At 36.9% G+C, this 22,556-nt stretch overlaps 2 protein-coding genes and 1 long non-coding RNA gene across 4 annotated transcripts in view; 2 read left to right on the top strand and 1 right to left on the bottom strand.

Annotated features, from left to right (window-relative positions):
• ccnd2a (cyclin D2, a) overlaps positions 1-10,863 on the top strand; it is a 152,235-nt gene extending 141,372 nt beyond the window's left edge. For both annotated transcript variants that reach the window (XM_084397850.1, XM_084397849.1), the window contains exons 4-5: positions 2,819-2,967; positions 7,381-10,863. In XM_084397850.1, the coding sequence (XP_084253976.1) occupies positions 2,819-2,967; positions 7,381-7,557 (326 nt within the window). In that variant the 3' untranslated portion in view covers positions 7,558-10,863. The remainder of the gene's footprint in view (positions 1-2,818; positions 2,968-7,380) is intronic.
• Positions 10,864-11,897: 1,034 nt separating this feature from the next.
• tigara (TP53 induced glycolysis regulatory phosphatase a) lies at positions 11,898-14,836 on the top strand. Its single transcript, XM_084397851.1, has 6 exons — positions 11,898-12,137; positions 12,775-12,812; positions 12,970-13,091; positions 13,495-13,572; positions 13,677-13,787; positions 14,157-14,836. The coding sequence occupies exons 1-6, from the start codon at positions 12,043-12,045 to the stop codon at positions 14,544-14,546; spliced, it is 834 nt and encodes a 277-aa protein (XP_084253977.1). The 5' UTR covers positions 11,898-12,042; the 3' UTR covers positions 14,547-14,836.
• A 3,810-nt stretch (positions 14,837-18,646) lies between these two features.
• Positions 18,647-21,724, bottom strand: LOC311283048. The gene is made up of 3 exons (XR_014626006.1): positions 21,467-21,724; positions 21,283-21,386; positions 18,647-20,680 (listed from the first exon to the last, which is right to left on the bottom strand). It is a non-coding gene; the product is annotated as an uncharacterized lncRNA (long non-coding RNA).
• Positions 21,725-22,556: the final 832 nt, after the last annotated feature.

The raw sequence follows: 22,556 nt of genomic DNA, 5'->3' as shown, positions 1-22,556 counted from the left end.
GTTTCTCCGGAGGGCAGTCTGTCGAAGGCCTACACAGGAACAAGCTCATTAAACGTGATTATACCCCATTTTACTGTTAAACACCCAGCACCCCCTTTACTTTTCCATCGTAGATTGTCTGTAGATGTATAATAACAGACTATCATATGCTATGATATTAGCAGCAAATATGTTTTGTAGGTAGAGATCATCTTGCCACTCTTCAGATGGTTACTTATCAGAGAAATCCCTTTGGAAAAATAAGTAACTAGTGACTGGTGGAGAGTTCAGTAGGGCTGAAAATTCATTCTACGATTAATTAATTCTGTTTAATGTCATATTCATGTCATTTCTCATTCAAGAGGCTCTGTTTCCTCCCACACCGGCCTGACTGCTGTTGCTAAAGACTCAGCACTGGAGCAAGACTGAAACAAGTTGTTACAGGATTTTAACAGTCAAAGAGTGTTCCTGTTTTTAATTAATCTGTTTTACTATGGTTTGACAGGGCAGACCGACACGCCACTTTTGATTATGAATTTACTTTGTTGAAGATTTGTGACAGAAAAAAAAAGTAATGTTATACACGAATGTCCCAGACATGACCTGCAGATATCTAATTACTTAAACCCTCATAATGAGACACAACATAGCTAAGAGTAAAAAAAAAAAAAGGTTTAAAAACTGCTTCAAAAAAGTGCCAATGAGTTAACGTTTATTTGAATATTTGTTACTGTACATGTCTACTCTTTTAGTAACTCTGTCTTCAAGTTCTTCACTTACATGCTTTACCATTTATCTAAGCGTTATACTGTGATGCCCAATTCATATTTACGTTTGATCTTTATCAGGCAGGTCGAACATGACTGCTTAAAACGATACTTTCTGTAAAGGCAAACCTGTGCATCTGCATGAAAGCCTGGCACTTGATTTATTGCCCCTCAAATCATCGGTCTCTTTGGCCGTTCCTCAACTTTCCGGACGTTTAATTAATTTACAAGTTAAATGCGTACACAGCACATTGCACCCACCAAGGAGCTTGCTGTGTTGGCACAGTTCTGGGGATGCAGTGTGGCGAGGGCAGGAGAATGGTCCATTGAAGGGGGTGAGAGGCTGGTATACCAGGCCAGCCAGCCGCCGCTTACTAGGAGCCTTCCATCACAGGCGTCACCACTCAGCTACATACACTGTTTATACTCAGCATGAATATCAATGAAGGCGTGCAGAATACATCCATTCTTCCCTTACCACTCTCACAAACCAGGGCGTCCAGCTCTGCCACTAGCACGCGCATACTCTTGTTCCCCCGACAAACTTGTCTTGTCTAGAGTGTGAAAAATCAGATTGCAACCCACTCAGCACACGCAAGCTGTGTGTGGGCATCTTTTTTCCATTGTTTTTTCTCCCTGCCCCAGAAGACCTAAGAGTTGCAATGCGGTTTTTGTCTTCTTCTGCTTGACCAGAACTTGTCTTTTAATACATTTTTGTCTGGCCCGGCAAAAACTACAAAGGGAAGAGTGTATAATAAGTTCATTTATTTGTCAACACTGAGCCGCAAAATGAGAAAATGGCTGGCTTTGAATGTTAAAAAGGCAATGAAGGCATGCTCGTCAGTTATCAAAGGGCCCAGGGCTTTGATTTTTTTTTCCTAAAAAGAAAGGGGAAGAAAAATCACCCTCAGAGCCATCACACACAGTTTGCTTTGCAATTGAATATGGCAATATGGTAATGCAAAGACTGCCAGGGAGTGTGGGACCGTGAGCCCAGAGGTGGCCCTGCATCAGAGGAATGGCATGGGGGGAATGAGGTGGGTAGGAGGGTCTTTTCTTCTGCCAAAACCTTACGAAGGTCTGGACACTGATTAAAGAATGATGCTTAGTGCCCCCCTCAGCCGCCCCTGCTGTCTAAAACCCAACATCACCCTCCCCCAACACCCATCTTTTGTGCGGCTGTCAGGTTGAATTGGAATCCACAGAGAGGACTTGATGTTGCATCTCTCAGTTGGATGAGATGAGGTGATGATTTCGGACAATGAGGCCACACTCTCTTGCTCACTAGACCCACGTCCACCAGTGGCCACACTCAATATGCCAAAAGATAGCAGCAACGCTGACACAAATCTCGAGCTGTTGTAACAACAATGACATGTATGCTATTCAACTTTAGGAGTATGTGTCTGAAGTAAAAAAGTGTTGAAAAACAGTCTGAAAATAGAGAGAGGGGGAGCCGTAGAAAAAGAAGAAAGATGGAAATCAATGAGGCAGGGGGCAGACAGCCTAAGTTGTTTGGTTCTTTCTTTTCCTCTTTCTTTCTCCCCCTTCTTGCAGTCAGTCGTCTTTTGGGGTTTCAGGCCCGTTCACAAGCTGTCTTATTTGCATTATGAATGACAGTGAGAAAGCTAACAAGGTTATTGGTCTTTGAGATGTACGCCTGTGACCACACGTGGAAAAAGGACCTACAGCAGTGAGCATTGGCAGGGGGACTGTGGCTCTTTATTCCATCCTTTCCAAAGGCTATAGGGCTTTTTTTTTCAGGGAGCACACGATTTACTTAGGAGCTGGAAGAAAAGGGTGACTGGAGGAGAGGGATGGGGGTGGGGTGCTTTTCAGATTCTTTTCAAGCCAAGTGAACCCTCATTATCCTGGGCTGCAGTCATTAGCAAAGGACTGTGCACAGACCTAATGGAAAGGGTCTTCATTTATCTGTATTTATGATTTGGGTTATTTTTGTATCAATTTAATAATATCTGATATTACTATTCAAAATACTGTATAAGTGTGATAAAGTACATTTTTATGAACTCAAAGTTTGATTGATCTTGCCTGGTCTGCTCTTTCCTCAGATTTCAACTTTGCCATGTCCCCTCCATCCATGATTGCAACGGGCAGCGTGGCAGCGGCTATCTGTGGCCTGCAGCTCAACAGCACTAACCGCTCACTGTGGGGAGACAACCTTACAGAGTTGCTCGCCAAGATCACAAACACAGAAGTTGTGAGTATTGTTGCTTTGACAATATATTTTACTAATGCATCTTTTAATGAGTCATGATACATGGCACTTCCATGCGGGCCAGTGTGCTACACAGATTACCTCACAGTTTGTTTATATTCTAAAGTGGAGTGATCATATAGGGATGCTTTCTAATTTAAAACAGCGACCATCATAAGAAGATTCCTTGTTTTTTACCAATAGCAACACTATTGGTAATCTGTGGGATAAGTGTTGCTGTGCCTGTAGGACTGTAAGAGGAGGCTGTGCATTTCCCCTATTTACTCAATGGGCTTGGGTCCAGCTCCAATTCAATTTCACATTCAGCCACTGAATTACTGGAAATGAAATGGGATTGACCCTGACTGAGAGACTGTAAGGAGAGAATCCGCAGGGCTAGGGGAATGTGTCAGGGATACTATGGCTTTATGCAAATGACTTGCATACAAATTCACACATTCTGTCGCACGAGGGACCACCTCCTGGTCATTTAGTTTCTTTTCGGTCCTTTATTATCTCTTTAGGGGGGAAAGTAAAAGCCAAAGAGAATAGAAAATTAGGATTAAGAGAATAACCCAGGAAACACATTGAATTACTGTCCTGACCTGAAGAGGTCAACTCCCCAAGATACCCTAGAGTGCACTGCTGCTGGTAGAATGACTGCTGCCCCGGCATGTGGTGTGTGAAGTCGTGCACCATAGCAGAGGAAAAACAAATAGTCCTCCTCAGCAGTAAAGGTGCTCAGTGTCTGAGGAGTGTGAGGTCCAGGGCAGAAGGAATGAACTGCCTGCTCCATGAACAACTCGTCACATTGCTGGATGCCAACAAGCCATACCTTTGAAAACATGCAGATGCACGCTACCCTGCTCGCACTGAGCTATAAAGCCTAAAGAAAAATTAAAGGTATAGTTCACCCAACATGAACATTCTCTCATCATTTACTGACCCTCAAACTTGTATGACTTTTCTTCTGCTGTGGAACATAAAAAAAGATATTATGAGAAACGTCTCAGTGTTTTTATCTATCCAATGGAAGTAAATGGTAAATTATTTGCAAAAAAATTACTAAATAATTTGGTTACCAACATTCTTCAAAATATCTTCTTTTGTGTTCCTCAGAAGAAAGACATATAGGCTTAGAATGACATGAAGGTGAGCAAATGATGACAGGATTAAAATGTTTGGGTGAACTGTCCCTTAAAGGAAGGCAATTAAACAGTTTGTCTTGCCAAGGATGCAAATTGACTTTTTTATATGCTACTGCAACAGTATCTTTATTGTGACATTATGGAATCACGTGTGTAAGGGTTATTGCTAGCAGTGCTACAGGTATGTCTGCTATATCTTAAAGTGCTTTCATACTAGCACTTCTGGTTTCGCACCCACAAACTGAACCTGATTCCACTTTAGTGGGGTATGGTTCATGTGAACTCCCGTACGGTATGTTGCTGATATGAATGTAATCGTAGTAAATCGTGGAAGTGAAAGGCTATTAATGACATATCATTCGGTAAAACTGTCTGTTTGTATATGTTCTAACACACTTTCCTGACAAGCGGGACTGCCGCACTGCAAACATAGACTCCCCCGTTCTTTAGAAACAAAATCAAACTATAAAAGTGAGACGGGCAACGCAATGCATTTTGCTGCCTTCTCTTGCATTGCCGTTACCCAGCAACAAGGCAAAACAGCTGCAGCTTCAGATAAGACAAACATACCGCAGTTCAAAAGGCAAAAAAATACAATGTGTACACAATTTAGCGGGAGCAGGTGGGGGGGATCGAACTTGGGTTCGGACCAAGCAATTGAACCATGTGTGAATGCACTCTTATGTTTAATTGAGCACTGAATTCGTTTGGGATGAATAACTCATTTTACCAATTAGAATTGTTTTTGCATTATTGTTTTGAGAAAATCTTAGAGGTCCTATCTAGATATCTATAGCAGAAGTAAAGTAGAAAAACTTAGTCTTCAATAAACAAGGTTTTTGTGTACTAAACCTTTCCTTAGTGTATGAGGACCTTCCATATTGAGGCAGAGGTTGGGAGGTGAGCGGTCAGACAGAGTATGAAGGAAAGTCAACCTAATGCCAAACGATGCTGCCAGCCTGGAACCAGGAACCCTGCTGACATTTGTGGTGTCCAGTGCCTGTAGTTTCCAGTAGACATATGATAGGGGCAGCCAGCCTCTTCCAGTCGTCCTTGGAATGTGTGTGTAGCTGAAGACACACCTGGTGAAGCATACTCTGTGCAGCAGTAAGGTACACACATGCATGCCAAACCAAGAGGGCTGATACATTGGCTTGAAGTTTCCACAAACACCCTAAGGTCTCTCTAAGAAAGAAGCAAATACACTAAATATTTGTCTGATACTGGGTGTTACTAGTAGTTTGTTACTGTAGCTACAGTAAATACAGTAAATTATGCTCTTTGGGATGTTGTAGGCATCCAGGGTCTCAGAGTTATCAGTTCTTTTAAATGAGGCCTTGACTGATTTGTTTATGTTGAGGCATTGATTTGTGTCCTTGTGCTCCTCTAGAATACTTATAATATAGCTTTATACAAGCTAAAGATCTGCAGTTATAAAAACTAATCAGGAAGAGAAAGTGCACAGTAAAAACTCTTTTGAGATACCGCAGTTTCTAAAAGTAGGTGAAATGTTAGAAACTTTGGGTCTGGTATGCTGAGAATGCTCCTTTGCCTAAAGTCATAATGTCATAAGGACGTTGTTATTTGCAACCGAAATGTTATTTGGAGCTGAAGAGTTGCAAATTATTTAGAGAAGAACTTCAAGGCTTTTTTGGTACATAAGATCATGTGTTAGGCCCCCTGGCCTCTTGCATTAGGCCTCTGGGACATCTTAATCCCTTTCATTTCTCAATGCTGTGATGGCCTTGCTCTGAACCCGGCAATCCTTGCTTTCACTTCCCATTAAAAAACAGACACCAATTTTTTATTTTTTTATTTTTTGCTACTTAAGTCTTCCCTTTATGCTTCTAGGCTATTTCTGTCTAAGATGGCACACACTGAGTGGCATCACAATAACTGCTGTTTCTTCAGTAGACCATCTTTCTTGAGGTTTCGACCGATTTTTATTCATTTGTTTGACTTTGACAAACGTAGCCATGCTCTGGTGGGATAGAGGGTGTTCTTGATGAGGACAAGGTTGGATTAAGCAGGGACCACCCACTCCATCCTACAGCTCACCAAGTGCCACCCTCCTCTGGATCTAATCATTGAGAAGCTCTTCTAGAGCAAGTCCTGGTTTTATCAGTAGTCGCACATTGAAGCTATTAGAGTTGCCTGAATTAAGCCTTTGGGGCTTGGCATGAATTTGGTTGTGCAGCTATAAAGACCAGCACACAGGGAAAGGTCTTTTAAGAAGTCGGGCCTGGCATTCTTGTGGTAAGACACAGGCAGTTCCTTTACATGTTTTATGCTTTAGTTAATTTACTAGAAGGAATTTATTTTTCATGACTAATAATGGCTCATCGTGGTGGGAAACGAGAGATCTCTAGAAGGATGGTGGCATTGTCATCCACGATGAAAGAAAACAACCTAGAGACACTAAGCTATTCCTCAACAATAATAAAAAAAATAAAAGATAAACGATAGACTGCTTCTACAGGCAAGAAACACTCGCCTGGCCCAGGAGCCATGCATAACATAATTTCAGACTTTGGCCCATCAGCTTTTAATTAGCAGTAAATGTCAAAGGAATGCAGCCTCTCCACAAGCAACACATTCTCCACAGGCCCTTCCCATGGGCCATTCACAGCAAACTTCCCACAGATGCCTGTTGTGTCTCAGACATACCCACTAAATAGGAGGGAGAGCTTTGATCACCGTATCCATTTAGTTGCACTAGAGGGCATCATTGCTCATTTTGGTGACAGTGTGTGAAAGCCATTTTAAATATGTCATATGCTCTTTGGAGCCACCCACAGGGTTGCAATAAGCATTTCTCATATTTGATCTAAAAAAAAAAGATAAAAGATAACTTTTTAGTTTGTTCTTAGTTATACAGAGCAGGAAGAAGACTCTGGTGGACTCAAGTGAGATTCCCTTAGGTCATTACATGCTGTTGTGAAAATGAAAGGGTATTAAAAAAAAACAAGTGAAACACTACCTTGTTTTATCCATGGGATATAGATGTAATTAACATAGGAGACTGTGGTAGAGCTTTTTTTTTCTCTGCTTGCAGGGCAACTATTGTTTTAGATGCATATTTGGTGTAGACAGAAAAATCTGGCATAGAATTTTGGTTAAATCTTGTTGTTTGACCTAAACCATTAACCGAGTGTGAATTTGCATTTGCTTTAACAGTACTACTAATGAAGAGATTCTGGATAAGTACAGACATTGCAGCGATGTAAGTGACCGGTTTTTCTAACGTTACGTGTCTGATGCATTGCAGGATGTGTTAAAGGAATGCCAGGAGCAGATTGAGAGAGTGTTGATGAATAACCTAAGGGAGGGTCGCCGGCAGCAGCAGAAACAGCAGCAGCAGGAACAGGGTGGCCCGCGCAGCAAAGCACTTGATGACCAGGACCAGTCCAGCACCCCAACCGATGTACGAGACATCAACTTGTGAGCTTGCTGCGGGAATGCTGTGATCAGTCTTCAAGAAAAGAAAAAAACAACAAAAAACAAAAATGACAAAAAAACAAACAACCCCAACAAAAAGTGCTTGCTAGTCTTTGTAGAGTTTTATCTTCATTTTCCAATAAATAAAAAAATACTCCCGTAAATGACAAAAAAAAAATATATAAAAAAATCTAAGCTATTTTAGATACAAAAAATAGATATTTTTAAAATGATTTGATAATGATGCAAAAACCTCTACGGTGCCTCAGACTCTTAGAAGGGAAGCGTGTAGTATTTTGCAAACTCTTTTGATTGTATAATAATAATAAAATGATATTTAATGCAAAAGTGATAGCGTAAAGGGCTTTTCAAAATAGAGAGTCTACTGTATCAGACTGGCTTGAAAGGGTACAAAAAGTGGGGCTATGTTTTTTTTTTTCCTGTTTTGTTGTGAATTTTTTTTTTTTTTTTTTTTTTGGTTCATTTTGGAATGCCTGAACTTGAACACACATTGAGGTGCCATGAGTCTGAATGAACGCACCCATTCACTTGGCTGTGTACTAAGAGTGCATTAGGACCAGAAAAGGGGGATTAAAAAGGAGTGGTGAGACACAAGTCTTATGCTAAGAACGCAGGGCTCTTTTGCTAGGGCAACAGGGGCTTATATCACGACAATAGACTATTAATATAATTTTAATATGATTATTATTATTATTCCTGTTAAACAAGCAAGTTATTGTCTCTTGATGCTAAAGTTACAGACACTTCAAATAAGCTTTTGTCAAGCTGCTTGTGTGCATGCATTTACGTGTGGTGTATGTTGGCTCATGTGCAAGCGTGTACAAGTTACCCTATATCAGGCACTCTTGTGTGAGTCATGTGGGCTTTGTTTAATCATCTATCTGCAAGTGTTTGGTCATAGAGACAGATTCAGTTGTAGGCACATGGTCTGGACAGGGATAGCAAATGATTCCACGATGCTTCGAGGGCCTCCTGTATCAGTGCCTTATATTAAATGCTTTTATTTACTGGCCTGGAAACTGCTTGAGGGCTGAGCCCAACCCAGTGCACAGAACAAGAGGAGGCAAGAAAAGGGAGCGGACAGAGACGTCTACGTTCCCTCATTTCTTCTAAAGGCAAGAAGAGTTGTTTTTAAAATTTGTGGGTAAGGTTGTCCTTTGGGGCAACTTCCCACTAAATATTACAGTTGTATTGTATACAGTTTATTATGTTATTACGTATTTTGTTGTGAGTGTGTTGAAGGAGCCTTTGGCTGATTTGTGTTTGGTCCAACCAGGGACCGAGAGACGAGTCATGGAGTTGTTTGCAAATTTGATTAGCAGTAAAGGAATGTGTAGGCAAGAATGATTGAGGATGATGATGATGATGAAGCTTGGTTAGTTTGAGGTGTGAAGCATGCTGCTGAGATGAGGATGATGATATGAAGTTAGGAGAAGCAGGAAAGGAGGCCAAAGGAGAAACAACAGCTATAATGGTTTCCATAAATCACCTAATATTTAAGATCTTTAATCTATTTGTCAGTTTATTTGTTTGTCCTTTAGGTTTTTTTTTTTTTTTTTTTTGTCTCGTGTTTGAATTACAGACCAGTATCTAAACCAGTTTCATTGATACTGCCAGCTCATAACTGGGAAAGGTTACTCCATCGGTGTCAGTTTAGAGAGCGTATTTGCCATGGATAACAAATGGTTATGATTAAGGGGTCTTTTTTTCTTTCTTTCTTTTTTTTTTCGGGGCTGGTTTCCCATGTTTTGATCATGGCATGTTCGGTTCATTATAGCGTTAAAACATTGAAAACCAATGTATGACAACAGCAACAAAATAATAAGGTAAATTAATTTAACAAAATAAAAAAAGACCAAAAACCAGACAACAAAAAGACAGGAAACAGATCAAAATGGAAGAAAATAAATTGTTTGTTGGTTTGCAAGGGCAGTTTTCTTGAAATTTGATCAGATTAACTTGTGCAACTGCACCATTGCAGAAATGTTTTTTTATATAGTGCCTTGAGTCTGATGTAGACTTTCACCCTGTTTTGCAGAGCTTAAGCATAAGATCCATTACCAAGCCATCCAAAATATGCTGCTTCCAAAGGTTGAACTGGCATGGGATTTGAAAACTTCCAAAAGTCATTTACACAGTGTCCAAAAACAGGGTGCATCATCAGCACAAAATGGCTTTCAGTGCTGAATTTTCATAGCTTACCCTGAAAAGGGGAAGTCGAGCTTAGGTTTGTGTCCGTCTACATATGCGTGTGTGTTTGTGTGCATGTCTTTCTGTGTGTAAAGGAGATGTCTGCGTGTACTCGCAAGTTTCCTTTGCCGAGAAACAGTTCTTAGTGTTGCTTGAGTTTCACAAGTCACGTTTCCTCCATCCTCACACCAAAACCCCTGTCAATCTCATTGTATTAAATTAGTCTGTCTTAATATTTTCCCAGCTCTGCTCTGAAAATGAATTACAGTACTGTTAACAGATTGTATGGGTGGCTATGTCGTTTGACTTTGAATATGGACTGAAGTTACGTTCATTAAGGGGTATGATACTGTATTCCAAAGTGATGAGATGGAAAGGGTGTGAAGACATCAATCAAGTGTCAATATTGTTATTGAGTTATTGTTTTTTCCGCTGCTAAAAAGCTATGATTTTTTTGTTTGTTTGTTTCATCTTATACACAAAAATAACATTACATAGTTGTGATGTCACATCAGTGTGCTGCTATTTTATAAACAATTGTATTATAATTATTTTACTGCTTACAGAATACTTTGAGAATACAGAAGTAGAGGGTAAAAGAAGAACATGAAATGAGTATTCGACTGGAAATGCTCTTTGTACAGTGTGCTCTTATAAAGGCATGTGTCTTTACCTTTTAGTCTTTTCCTCCTCTTCTTTCTCTGTCACATTCTGTAAGTATGGTATCTCTATACCTCAGGTTTACTGGACATAAAATACTTTTTCCATTACCTCACACAACTCACAACAGTTTTTTCGGGAACCTGGAAAGGACAACACATAGAAGAGGTTATGATATGTCTGATGTAGTAAATACAGTTGAATTTCGATGTAGATGAATAGAAAGCTTACAAGGCTCCCACCTGGACGTCAGAAATAGTGGATGGAGGAGGTGACAAACGACTGCCAATGTCTTGTGTACCCTGTCCATTTCAGTGAATATAAACCTGTAAATATAAAATAAGCAACAATGAGTAAAGGCCTCCTCCCTCCACTATAACCATATCATGTACCTCAGTTATGTCTGTTGCACAGCCTCTGTTCAATAAATATCTGCTTTAAAGAGTGTGGTGCTATGTTGGTCCTATGTTATTCTTAACCTTTTATATTGGCAATGTTAATGGTGAAAATAACAATGGGAATCTATCCAGCATGTTATAACCTGGTAGAGAATGACTGTAAAGGTTGAGTGTGGATAATCAGACAGACTGGGTGAAAATTACACATTTGAACAGGTTGAATTTTTATATTCAACCTTGTTTCCTTACATAATTTCCCGCTAAATAATTATAACTTAAATACGTTGGAAATTGTTACAGCTGATTTATAAGAGATGAATTATAGGGTAAAGTCATTAGGGCCTGGCAACTCTGTGGATATTCTTTGGATTTCTGTTGAACTCAAATAATTTGTCATTGAGAGCATGAATGAAGTTAAAGGAGAGGACATGCTGTATGCTAAGGTCAATAAACTTACCATGAAAGAAGTATTCCGCCTCCTCTTCTTATTTCCGTAACGTTACTGTACTGTGGTGAAAACGTTTATATTTTACTACTGTGGAACAGCTGGTGAGTGCTTAAAAACATCATAATTAAAATGAAATACCTATGTCGAGTCAATGTAATGTAAATGAGATGCAGTCCATAAGAAAACCGTGACAGACAGACGTTATCAAATTTCAAAGCCCGCCACGCGCCACTGGCGCCAATGAGTCACTGCAAGCTTCAGTCAGGGGTGAGCGATGTCCGATTCGTTAAAGAATCATTCTTTTGAGTCGGATCTTTTCAAGGATTCGGTTGAGCTGGTGCATACAAACCTGCTAAACAAATCTGAAACACACTGGAAATATGAGTTTATATGACTTAATCAGCTATGACAGCTTTATCAACAAACTTACGCAACAGAGTTGGTTTTAACAAATAGCATTTTATTAAAACATCAAGCAAAGATTATTTCAGCCAAGAAATATAAATACATTTTAATAATGTTTCAGCTACATCATTTAACTGGGATGAATTAAATTCCAATAAGCACCCTTATAAACAAAATTTAAAAGGATAGCAAATATTGCTTAGGCTACATTTTGGAAATTGAGTCGGACCTACTAGCCATGCGTACGAACTTCCGGCTAAAACAAGTAGCAGTACGGTGATGATAATCGCTGTCAGTGGCAGTGCTTTCCCCACAAAAGCAGGGCATATTTGAAAACGCAAGGGAACGTGACAGATTCCGGGATCAATGGATGAAGATATATAACCTCACGAGTCACGACGCTGTTAACTGCGCCATCGTAATACCTGCAGCAATGCTCGCTTTTGGTTTAACGATAGTCCGACAGTAAGTTGGCTTTTCTGTCTCGTTTGCTCAATGAAAACAAATTTGCTCATTATACCTATTCATTTTACATTGCCAACTGATAATCACTGCATTATTGATTCAGTAACTGTAAATTAAAGTGACCTGATATTTTAATTATACTTTGCTGAAGTAGTTCTAAATATAGCTCTGTATCTGAACGTCATGGCGTTATAGAACGGTATTAATACATGAGGGCTGTCTGACATTTAGTTGAGTTTAATTATGCTAGTGGGAATTTAGTTTAAACTTTACTGGGCTCCTCATATCATATTACTCCTGTCTGTTATAACTTATGTTTAAAGGGCAATAAGAATACCTCTTCTAGTGAAAGGTCAGAGGCAAACTTGATGTAACTCTTTAAAAAAACACCAAAAAAAAAGTCCTACCCTCACTGTCCATGTTAAATAGACATGTTGTCTTCACTCTTCATTGCAAGAGGTTTTGTAGAATCCCTTTCTTTTTCATTACAGCCTACAAGAATAAACGTGTGAAGTTAGGAACACCTCTAGTCACAATTACAACTAAGAGTTTTCTTGAATTAAAATGATTGATTACAACTGTGCGCTGGTTAGTAATAAACATTTTATTGATCACTATTACTGTTTTGGTTTATCAGTGGTGAGACGCAGTGCAACAAAGATGGCCTTTTACAAGGTAATTTTTTTACGGGGATTAAAATTTTTATGTTTTTACTATTTATGTTATCCATATCAGTACCCCTGCATTTATATCAGGCATTAAGCATTACTTTTCTTTTTTTTTATCTCAGCACATGCTCCACAAACTATAGCTATAATTTCTTTGCTTTTAGGTCAGAAAATAGACTCACCGCTTTCTGAAATTGGGATACGGCAATCTGAAGCTGCTGGCCAGTACCTCAGGGATGTAAAATTCACAAATGTGTTTGTCAGTGACATGAAACGTGCCAAGCAGGTAAGTAGAAACATACACGTTTGCCACAGGTAGAGGGAAATGTTTCTCCCCAAAATAAAATAAACTCTATTTAGGATATTCTGTTCAGTGCTCATGTGGGTCAGTTGAGCTGGAAATGCATGTTTCCCTATATAAGAGTCAGTAAGCATTGAAGCGATATACTTATGTGAGACTATTTTGAACATGATAAAGAAACCATCAATAATAGTCAAACCTTAACAGACAAGATCTGTTAATTCGCAATATGCAACTGTTACAAATGTTATTGTTATTGCATATGCCCACTGAAGTTATAATCATATCTAACTAGTGTGTCCTATTGGTTTCTTGTAACAAATATCACTTTCCTTGTGTGTATTCGTTTGTTAGGATGAATAATCAAGTTTTTTTTGTAAAATTGCAGACTGCGGAGATCATTGTGAGGAACAACAGAACCTGCCATGATATAGAATTAGTAGCAGATCGATCACTTAAAGAGAGAGTAAGTACAGAGTACTGCTTGATAATATAAGAAACATGTCTGATCAGAGTATGTCTTTTCAGAGGAACTTTTCATATGCATCTCAGGACAATTTTTTTCTCCAGAGTTTTGGTATAGCTGAGGGAGGTCGAGTCATAGAAATGAAAAACATGGCCAAAGCAGCCGGGCAGCCTTTACCACAGTTCACTCCACCCGAGGGAGAAACCATGGAGCAGGTAAAATTAATGGCACTTATGTCAAAAAATAATAGTCGGTATAGCTGGTTTGTGATGAAAGAAAACAGCCACTCTAAATGGCAACACTGTACAAAACAGGAGTTTATATTTTAATATAATATAATATAATATAACAGTCCATGTTTGTCCTATGTCCCATGTATTTAATATATTTTAAAATGAATTTTGAATTATTATCAATAAATAATTTAAAATGTAATGTCCAGTTCTTCATATTTTCAGCAAAAAACAACAAATCTGATTATCATCGTAAACTTCTGTTTACTGTCTTTAAATGAGTTAAATGAGGCAAATTTGATTTAGTTATTCTTACTAAATATATATATTATATGCTTATATTCCTTTCAGGTGAAGGTGCGAATCAAGGATTTTCTCAAGGCTATGATCAAGCGAATAGCTAATGATCATCAAGACAAAGTGCAAGATGGTGAGATATCCATATCAGATGAAACCAATCGGGCTCCTGCAGGACTCCCAGATGACGGAGTCTTGAATGTTTCTGTCCATGCCTTGGTTGTTGGCCACGGGGCTTATATGAGCATAATGATGCGGCATTTTTTTGAGGACCTAAAGTGCCCCGTGGGCCGTTGTTTAGACCCAGCTCAACAGTTTTCCATCTGCCCGAACACCGGAATGTGCCGTTTTATTATCACTTTGAAAAGTAGTAATGCGGGTTTTGCACTTTCAGACATGAAATGTGTGTTCATCAACAGAAGAGATCACATCAAGACTGATTAAGAACAACAATATATGAATAGAAAAGGCAATAAAATGTTTGCATGTCAAAGTTCAAGCACTTTACCCCCGATTCATCATACAGGATTTTGCGATGTATCAACTTTTAGAAAGACAACCTTTACAAATATCTGATTTGATTTTACAATATAACTTATGAATCCTGTATTGTATACCATTCAGACACTGGCAGTGTATTAAATATTGTTTTTTGAAGATTATACATTTTCTGCAAGGGAGTGTGTTTTTGTGTATGTAAGTGTATGTAACTAAATAAATACGTCATACATCTATGTTGTTGTGTTTATATATAGCCACAATTTTGCTGTTGGGAAATTGTATTTTATTAGGGGTATGATGAAACACTTGGCAGACGAGATGATAAACAATATTTGGTTCACGGGAATGGGACGAGATTATTTTAACCATTTTTAAGAAATCTTCAATGACATAATATATTCTTTTATTCGAACTGCACGCATATTAAATTCTCATTGAAATCACTGTAGTTGCTATAATATTTTGCAATATTTTCTTCCTACTAAAGTTATTGAACTTCTGTTTTCATCTTTGAAGGATGACTGTCATGACCTCTTATTACTGAACCCGAAACCATGCATTGCTTGTGTATTTATTCTTGTGTAAAGACTTTTAAAACGATATGCAAGAACACAAGATTTTTATATATGCATTCTGTGCCTCATATTTGCATAAGAGTTGCGGAGTGGCCTGACATGTTCAGCAGCACAGAACAGTCAATATTGAAGATATTCATCTACTCTGACCTTGTTTTAAGGTGTTTGTTGAGTGAAGGTTTGAATTAACTCATGCACCCAAATCTGTTGACAAAAGAAAGGTTAAAATGTTGGTTATATGCACTGCTTGCCTCTTAAAATTACATAATCACTAAAAACAAACATCAACAAGTCCAACTGATACAAGTCTGATGCAAATGGAAACAAGTTTTAAACAGATTATGGTCAGTATATGGGCCATTCTACAGAATTGGTGCAAACTGCTGTCCGACAACCAAAAAACACATAAAAAGCATTTAAGTATTTAAATTTTAAATGTTTACTAAGATCCTTCTATTATCTATTGAATCCCACAATAATATTTAAAATATAAGTAAGCTTAATATATATATATATAATGATAATTTATTGGGTACTTTCAACTGGGAGGTGGCTGTCCCGAACACTAACCCTTAAATTTCAACTTGTAAAAATGATATTGAAATATATATTTTTTTTCTTTTTTTTTTTTACTTTTTAAAAGAAATCAAAAAGAAATCAAAAACTTTTTGATTTCTTTTAAAAAGTAAAAATATATATATATATTTATATATATATATATATTAGGCTATATTTGATTTTTAAATCATGAAACTTTAGTAAAAAAATGTGTCCCGCATTTTCATGTCACTACCAAAACAGTGTGTGTTTTAGTCCATTGGCTGAGACTGATTTTAACCTCACCCCTACATTTTTGATAAGGAAATATTCCTGTGTCCCTCTCTCTCATAGTCTCTCTTTCATTGTAGATGGGTAACATCATTTTGAGGGAAATGTGTTCAAAAGTCTGAAAATCTGTGTGTAACTTTAAGGGAGGTCACTACCAAACACCTTGTTTCTGCAATTAAAGGGATAGTTCACCCAAAAATGAAAATTCTGTCATCGTTTACTCACCCTCAAGTTGTTCCAAACCTGTATGAGTTTCTTTGTTCTGCTGAACACAAAGGAAGATATTTGGAAGAATGTTTGTAATCAACAGATCTCGGTCCCCATTGACTTCCATAGTAGGAAAAATATATACTATGGTAGTCAATGGAGACTGAGATCTGTTTGGTTACAAACATTCTTCCAAATATCTTCCTTTGTGTTCAGCAGAACAAAGAAACTCATACAGGTTTGGAACAACTTGAGGGTGAGTAAACGATGACAGAATTTTCATTTTGGGGTGAACTATCCCTTTAAGCAAACCTTTTTGGGTGTAATTCCTTGAAATGTAGTTTTTATATTTGTGTACAACTGTTCAGAACTGTGCTGGTTATCATCTTTGAGCTAGGCTCAAAAGTATCTTAAATTGTCACTGCCGAAACAGGAATGACCGAAACACGCCATCATTATTTTGGTAGTGACAAAAGGGAACACATAATAATTTATTTGGGGGAAATAAACACATTTTTTGTACAGTTATGCAAATCATTAGTATCTTAGTATGTTTTAGTAGTGTTTTAGTATGCGAGTTAAAATTATGTAATGTGATTTTAAAAAACATTAGTTATGTTAGTCACTACCAAAACATTACTGTCACTACCGAAAATGTGCTGTCACGACCGAAACATGCATGTTTTGTCTAAAATAAAGTATACTGACTTATCAACTAAGATGTTATTATAGTGTTTGGTTCAATGTATATTCAAACTAATGAATCCTTAACTTTGAAATCAGGGCTGGGTTTCCCGAAACCTTCTTAACGCTACGTCGTTCTTAAGTTACATCTTAAACTGTACCTTATCGTTAATACGTGTTTCCCGAAACGTTCTTAGTTAAGTATACCTTCTGTAAGTCATACGTTCGGAAGGTTGGTCTGGACCACTCTTAGCTTTACCTTATCTCTGTTGCAGGTCTATACGAATATAATTCTGAAGTTTTAATACACACAGACAGTGTTCAATTAAGTGTTTTCATGCAAAGATTAAAATTGTCATTACACTGATTGTGGTTAGAATTTTAATTATATTATTATATATATTATATTATTAATTTAATAAAATTAAGAGCGCTTTTAAAGGCCAGTGAAAGCATAGGCTACTGTCAGTTAAGTCCTATTCGGACGCTAATTTTTTCTCATGGGCTCGTCCGGTATTTTAAACATTTACAGGGGTAAGTCGGTGCTTTTAGTGCCGTCCGAATCCATAATATCAGTGTTTTTCCTCACCCAACCCGCGTAAAAATCCCTGGCCAAATTAGAACCTAGCCTACTATTTTTTGACAAACAGGTCGTGTGGTAATTTAATTGCCCTCTGAATCCAAATCTCTGAGTTTACAAGAAGAGATTCAAAATTCACTGTTTAAATCCTTTTTGCTCACTGCCGAGCACCGTACGTAAGATGTACACTTTTATTTCTGAAATGCTGGAAAGTATTTACAAGAACAATATTTCATCGCAGCTCCACCTCAGCAAACAAAAATGGGAAAGAGAAGAAAGCACGTAAAAATTTGAAAGCAATATATGATACAATTTTAAAATATGTAGGTAGGCTATTATAGTTTGGATTATTTTTTATAATATCCAATAGTCCTAATAAATGTAATTTCAACTATTTCTGAAGTGCTTATTTTATAAAGAACACCACTTTCTAGCATAACGCAGTGAAACAGCGCCTGGACAAGAGAATAATTGATTCTCGAGCCATCAATATCAACCAATTCAGCACCATCGCCACGGACAGCACCGGGTCACGTCGCACGTAAGAAGGTATCTTAAGCAGCTTTCTAAGGTATAGTTCGGGGAACACGCCTAGTAATGGTATACCTTTAGTTAAGTTATACCTTAAGAGTCTTCGTAGCGCGCTAAGAGACAACGTTATCGGGAAACTCAGCCCTGTATGATTAACTTAATGCCTTTTACAAAGAAAGATTGGGTTCAAAATACAACAAATCTCATAAATTACACTTGAAATATTGTTAAAATTGTAATTGTTATTGATTTACCAGTGAAAACTTTTTTAAAAAATAGCAAAAAAATAGCAAAAAAATTATAATATATTTACAAGGTTGATGTAAACAAAATATTAATAGGTCAATATAAGCCTTCTTATTCAATTATTTATTATTGTGTTTCGATAGTGACAAATTTGGGGGGAGGAAAAATATTCCAAAACTTTCTGAAATTACAATATGATAATTAACTGCACAATTACTTGAAATGTGTACCTTGGATATTATACAATTTGCATACATACAAAATTTGTGGAAAAAGACTCCTTTTTTTCAAGACGTTTCCAACTCTGACTTTGAACCAATTCTGTAGAATGGCCCATAACTGTTAAGGAGTGCGTGTGTAAATAATCCAAGAGAGATGCTTGACACAAAACAAACAATCAAATAACTTTTAATATACAACAAGAACCATACAGTATTATGTACATAGGACAAGGAACTGAGGAACACCAAGGGCTTAAATACACAAAGATAATCAATAGAGCATGGAACAGGAACTCAATTAAAAAACAATGGAAATAAACAAGGAACTAGAACTCAGGCAAACAAGAACAAGGAAAACCAAACTAAGAGCAGGTTTACATGACAATGATATACTAAAACCAGAAAATCTTTTCCTTTGCGTTTTTCACATACAGACGACAATGTTGTCAAAACAACGAATTCGTTCACACGAATCCTCGAAAACGACTAAAAACGCTGTATTATGCTGCCAGGCCAGTAGTTGGCTGTGCCACTCTGTGAAGAAAAACCACGCGCCAATAGACTGAACACGTAATACGTGTCATTTTGCACAATTTTGCCTCTTTTTTTTTGTAGTTTACACGGAGAGAATAACAGTGTCGTTTTCAAAAACGTGTCAAAGTCTGTGTTTTCAGGCCCCCAAAACGCTGTTGTCGTGTAAATGAACAGCCAAAACACATCAAAAGTTTTCAGTTTTTAGTTAGTGTGTGAACAGCCCTTCAAACACAATGAAACTAAACATCTGTTACAATCTTTATATTGATATTTATTGTCATTGTACTCGATTATCATCATCATCCACCATTAATCTTGAGAGCTAGAAAATCTTGTTTCAAAAATATAAAAGTATCAGTACCTCACAAAAACTATTTAAACATATCATGATTGTTTTTATATAATGTGCTGGGAAACTTGTGAGAAACAAAATTTAAGAGATTTAATGGGAAAATCTGTGACACCCATGTCATAACATAAAACTTGTAAATGTAATCCAATAATTAAATTGTTTGAATGCATTTTTTTTTTTTTTTTTTTTTACATTTTTGCTAAATGAATTATACATTATAATCAAAATGAATCCTGGTAAGAACTTTAAGATTTCCTGCAAAGATGATTTAATTTAAGGGTATTACTGAACTAAAGCATACAATTTAAACATTTCTTTCACATTTGATAAACTGAAATTTGATAATTTTTCGATTTCGATTAAAGACATCAATATAAAATGTAATAAATAAAAACGTATCAATACTTCTTCAATAAATAATTCAGTAGAGGTGGCCAGCACCATCTCATATATGTTTGAAACTATGATATTTAGGCCTACTGTCGACATGAAATATAATGATACAAATTGCAGAGTCCAAACATTGCAAGAAAATAATTGCCAACTGCACATGATTCTTAGTATTTCATGATATTACCTACATCAATCAGTGAAAAAGGTTCTTGCACAGTTCTGATGAAAACAACGTCATTGCCACAGCATTGCAGAGTAGTTTAAATTTTAACTGACTTAAAAAGGTGAAAGGACTGACAAGCAGTGACCTAAACTAGCCTCACTCACTGAGCTGAAAAAGAGGCCCTGGATTGCATCAGTTGCTGGTTATTTGTTTCCATGGAACCATTTGCAGAAGTTCTCCAGATCGGTGTATTGTTTGTTTTTAGGTAGGCTATCATCCAAAAAGGGAACCATCCCATGTAGTTCTTTGGCATGAGGCTGTAAAACCGTTAAGGAACCTAATTTGTTCAGAATGGATCAGATGGTGCAACTTGCTTATTTTTCTTTTCTTTTTGTAAATTTGGACTGACTGGACTCTTGGAAAGCAGTACGTGTAAAGGGTCATCATAGGAAGTGATGGTCTCTTTAGAAACATTACTGCTGCGCTCATGCTCTCGATCAAGTCTTCGATAATTGGTGGTTTTTGACTTGGGATTCTCGAATCCCAAAGGATCAGATGGGTCAATATTGAATTTGTGGCTTCTTCTCTGCCTGAGATGTGTTTTATGGTTGTTTGATTGCAGAGGAAGAGGTAATTCTGCCCTGTCAGCCTCAGTGTGGCTTATAGCTCCAAAAAGCTTGATCATTGCATCACTCCTCCGTGTAGATTGATAGGAATTCTTTCTTTGAATTGTTTTAAAGAAGTCCTTATTAATGACATCAACCTGAGGATAACACACGTGATTGATTGAAAAAAAAGTTCTTTGATGAATAGAAAGTTCAAAAGAATTGCATTTATTTGAAAAAATAAATCTTTTGAACCATTATCCTCGCTGTCACTTTTGATTAATTTAATGGATCCTTGCTGAATAAAAGTGTTAATTTCTAACCAATTCTTATTAATAAAAAAAATAAAAAAATGCTGTAATTAAAAGTATTTGGTATTGGAATTTATTGTTATTATTACACTGAAAAAAATTATTCGTTGAATTTATTATTTTTTTTATCGTAAGTGGTTGCACACAATTGATTTTAGCTACATTTAAACAAATGCATTAAGTTGAACTAAAATTGATTAAGTTCAACTTAATGCATTTGTTTAAATGTAACTAAAATCAATTGTGTGCAACCACTTACGATAATTTTTTTTATTAAATTTAATGTATTTGTTATTTAGGGCTTTTAGCCATAATAAATATTTGTTTATTAATCCATAACATAGTAATTATGATAGAAAATGTCGAAGTATATATCAGAAGCTGTAAAATTAGGTATTTATTTTGTATTAATATTGATAAAAACAACTTTTTAAAAAACTCATACTTACTGAAATATGTGGCTTTTTGGTTGTATCCAAACACATTATATTATTATTTTTAATATCAAGTGCTGAAAAGCAGTCCTTGCTTCTTTTCTTCAGTAAAATGTCTCCTTTATAAAATAAAAGAGTGTCAATAATATTATTAAAAGTAAAAATATGAAGATTCAGTTTATGTAAAAAATAAACTTACCTTTTGACTGTTGATGAATAGCTTTCCTCATCCTATTACTAAATTTAATCATCAGGAAATTGCTGCTGATCTTGGCCTCCATATCTCTCATATTTTCACATATTAAATCTGTTTGGATTGTTTCCTTTTGTATAGGATGACAAGTTAGTGTGCAGATGCTTAGAGCTGCCAGACAGAGAAGATGAATCATGTGCATGATCAGTCTGGATCAGGCTAGAGCTCAGGATACAGTGAGGCATCTCACTTCTGGTTTATATAACTGGGGGAACATTAGTTTAAAGGTCATGTTTGCCAACTAAGAACTTTAGGCTACTGTTGAGCACATGCAACTGGCAGTTGTAACCGGATTATTTTACTGTCAAGTGACCCTGGGTATCCAAATTAAGTTTTTACATAATGTTTACTACATCTTTTAAGTTATAAAAGTCTGAAATAGCTATACTGCAAGTTGTAGTTGTCATTTATTTATTTGATAACACTTTACAATAAGGCTTCATTAGTAAACATTTGCATAGTATAGCCCATATTACTGAGCCCCTAAGGTGGTCAATCCTTTTGCATTCTTTGGCAAATGTCTTGTGTTCCCCCTGGAAACTTTGCGGAAACCTCGCTCGTAAAACCTTTTGAGCTCTTTGCGAGGGAATGCAAAGTTTATCGTGGGAAATGCAAAACATTAGCGAGATAATGTAAAAGCATTGACAAATATTTTTTCCTCCATCTCATATTTTTTTTTCTCTTCACCAGGTAAAGAATATGAGGGAAAAGAATATGGGATGGGAGGAAAAAATATTTCAATGCTTTTTTTTTTTTTCTCGCAAACAATTTGCATTTCCACGAAAAACATTACATCGCTCACAAAACCTTTGCGTCCACTCGCAAAATGTTTGCGCTCGCCTCAAAAGTTTTGCGAGCGAATGCAAAGTTTCTCGGGGGAATGCAAAACATTTGCGAGTGAACGAAACATTTTCGAGAGGGACCATGTTTTTTCTTCACCATGTTTAGGGACTCCGTATGGCTACATTAGTTAACATTAATTAACAATGAACAATACTTCTACAGCAGTAGCCTATTAACCTTAGTTGATGTAAAT

This window comes from Rutilus rutilus (assembly GCF_951802725.1).
Source record: "Rutilus rutilus genome assembly, chromosome: 23".
Taxonomy (NCBI): domain Eukaryota; kingdom Metazoa; phylum Chordata; class Actinopteri; order Cypriniformes; family Leuciscidae; genus Rutilus; species Rutilus rutilus.
This window is presented reverse-complemented; position numbering and strand designations above follow the sequence as displayed.

What these genes read in the sequence shown, in the direction of transcription:
- tigara (XM_084397851.1), top strand. Translation starts at nt 12,043, where the DNA reads ATGAAGATATATAACCTCACGAGTCACGACGCTGTTAACTGCGCCATC. An exon ending in GGTTTAACGATAGTCCGACA is followed by an intron (nt 12,138 to 12,774) that starts GTAAGTTGGCTT and finishes TTGGTTTATCAG; the next exon opens with TGGTGAGACGCAGTGCAACA. An exon ending in AGGGAGAAACCATGGAGCAG is followed by an intron (nt 13,788 to 14,156) that starts GTAAAATTAATG and finishes TATTCCTTTCAG; the next exon opens with GTGAAGGTGCGAATCAAGGA.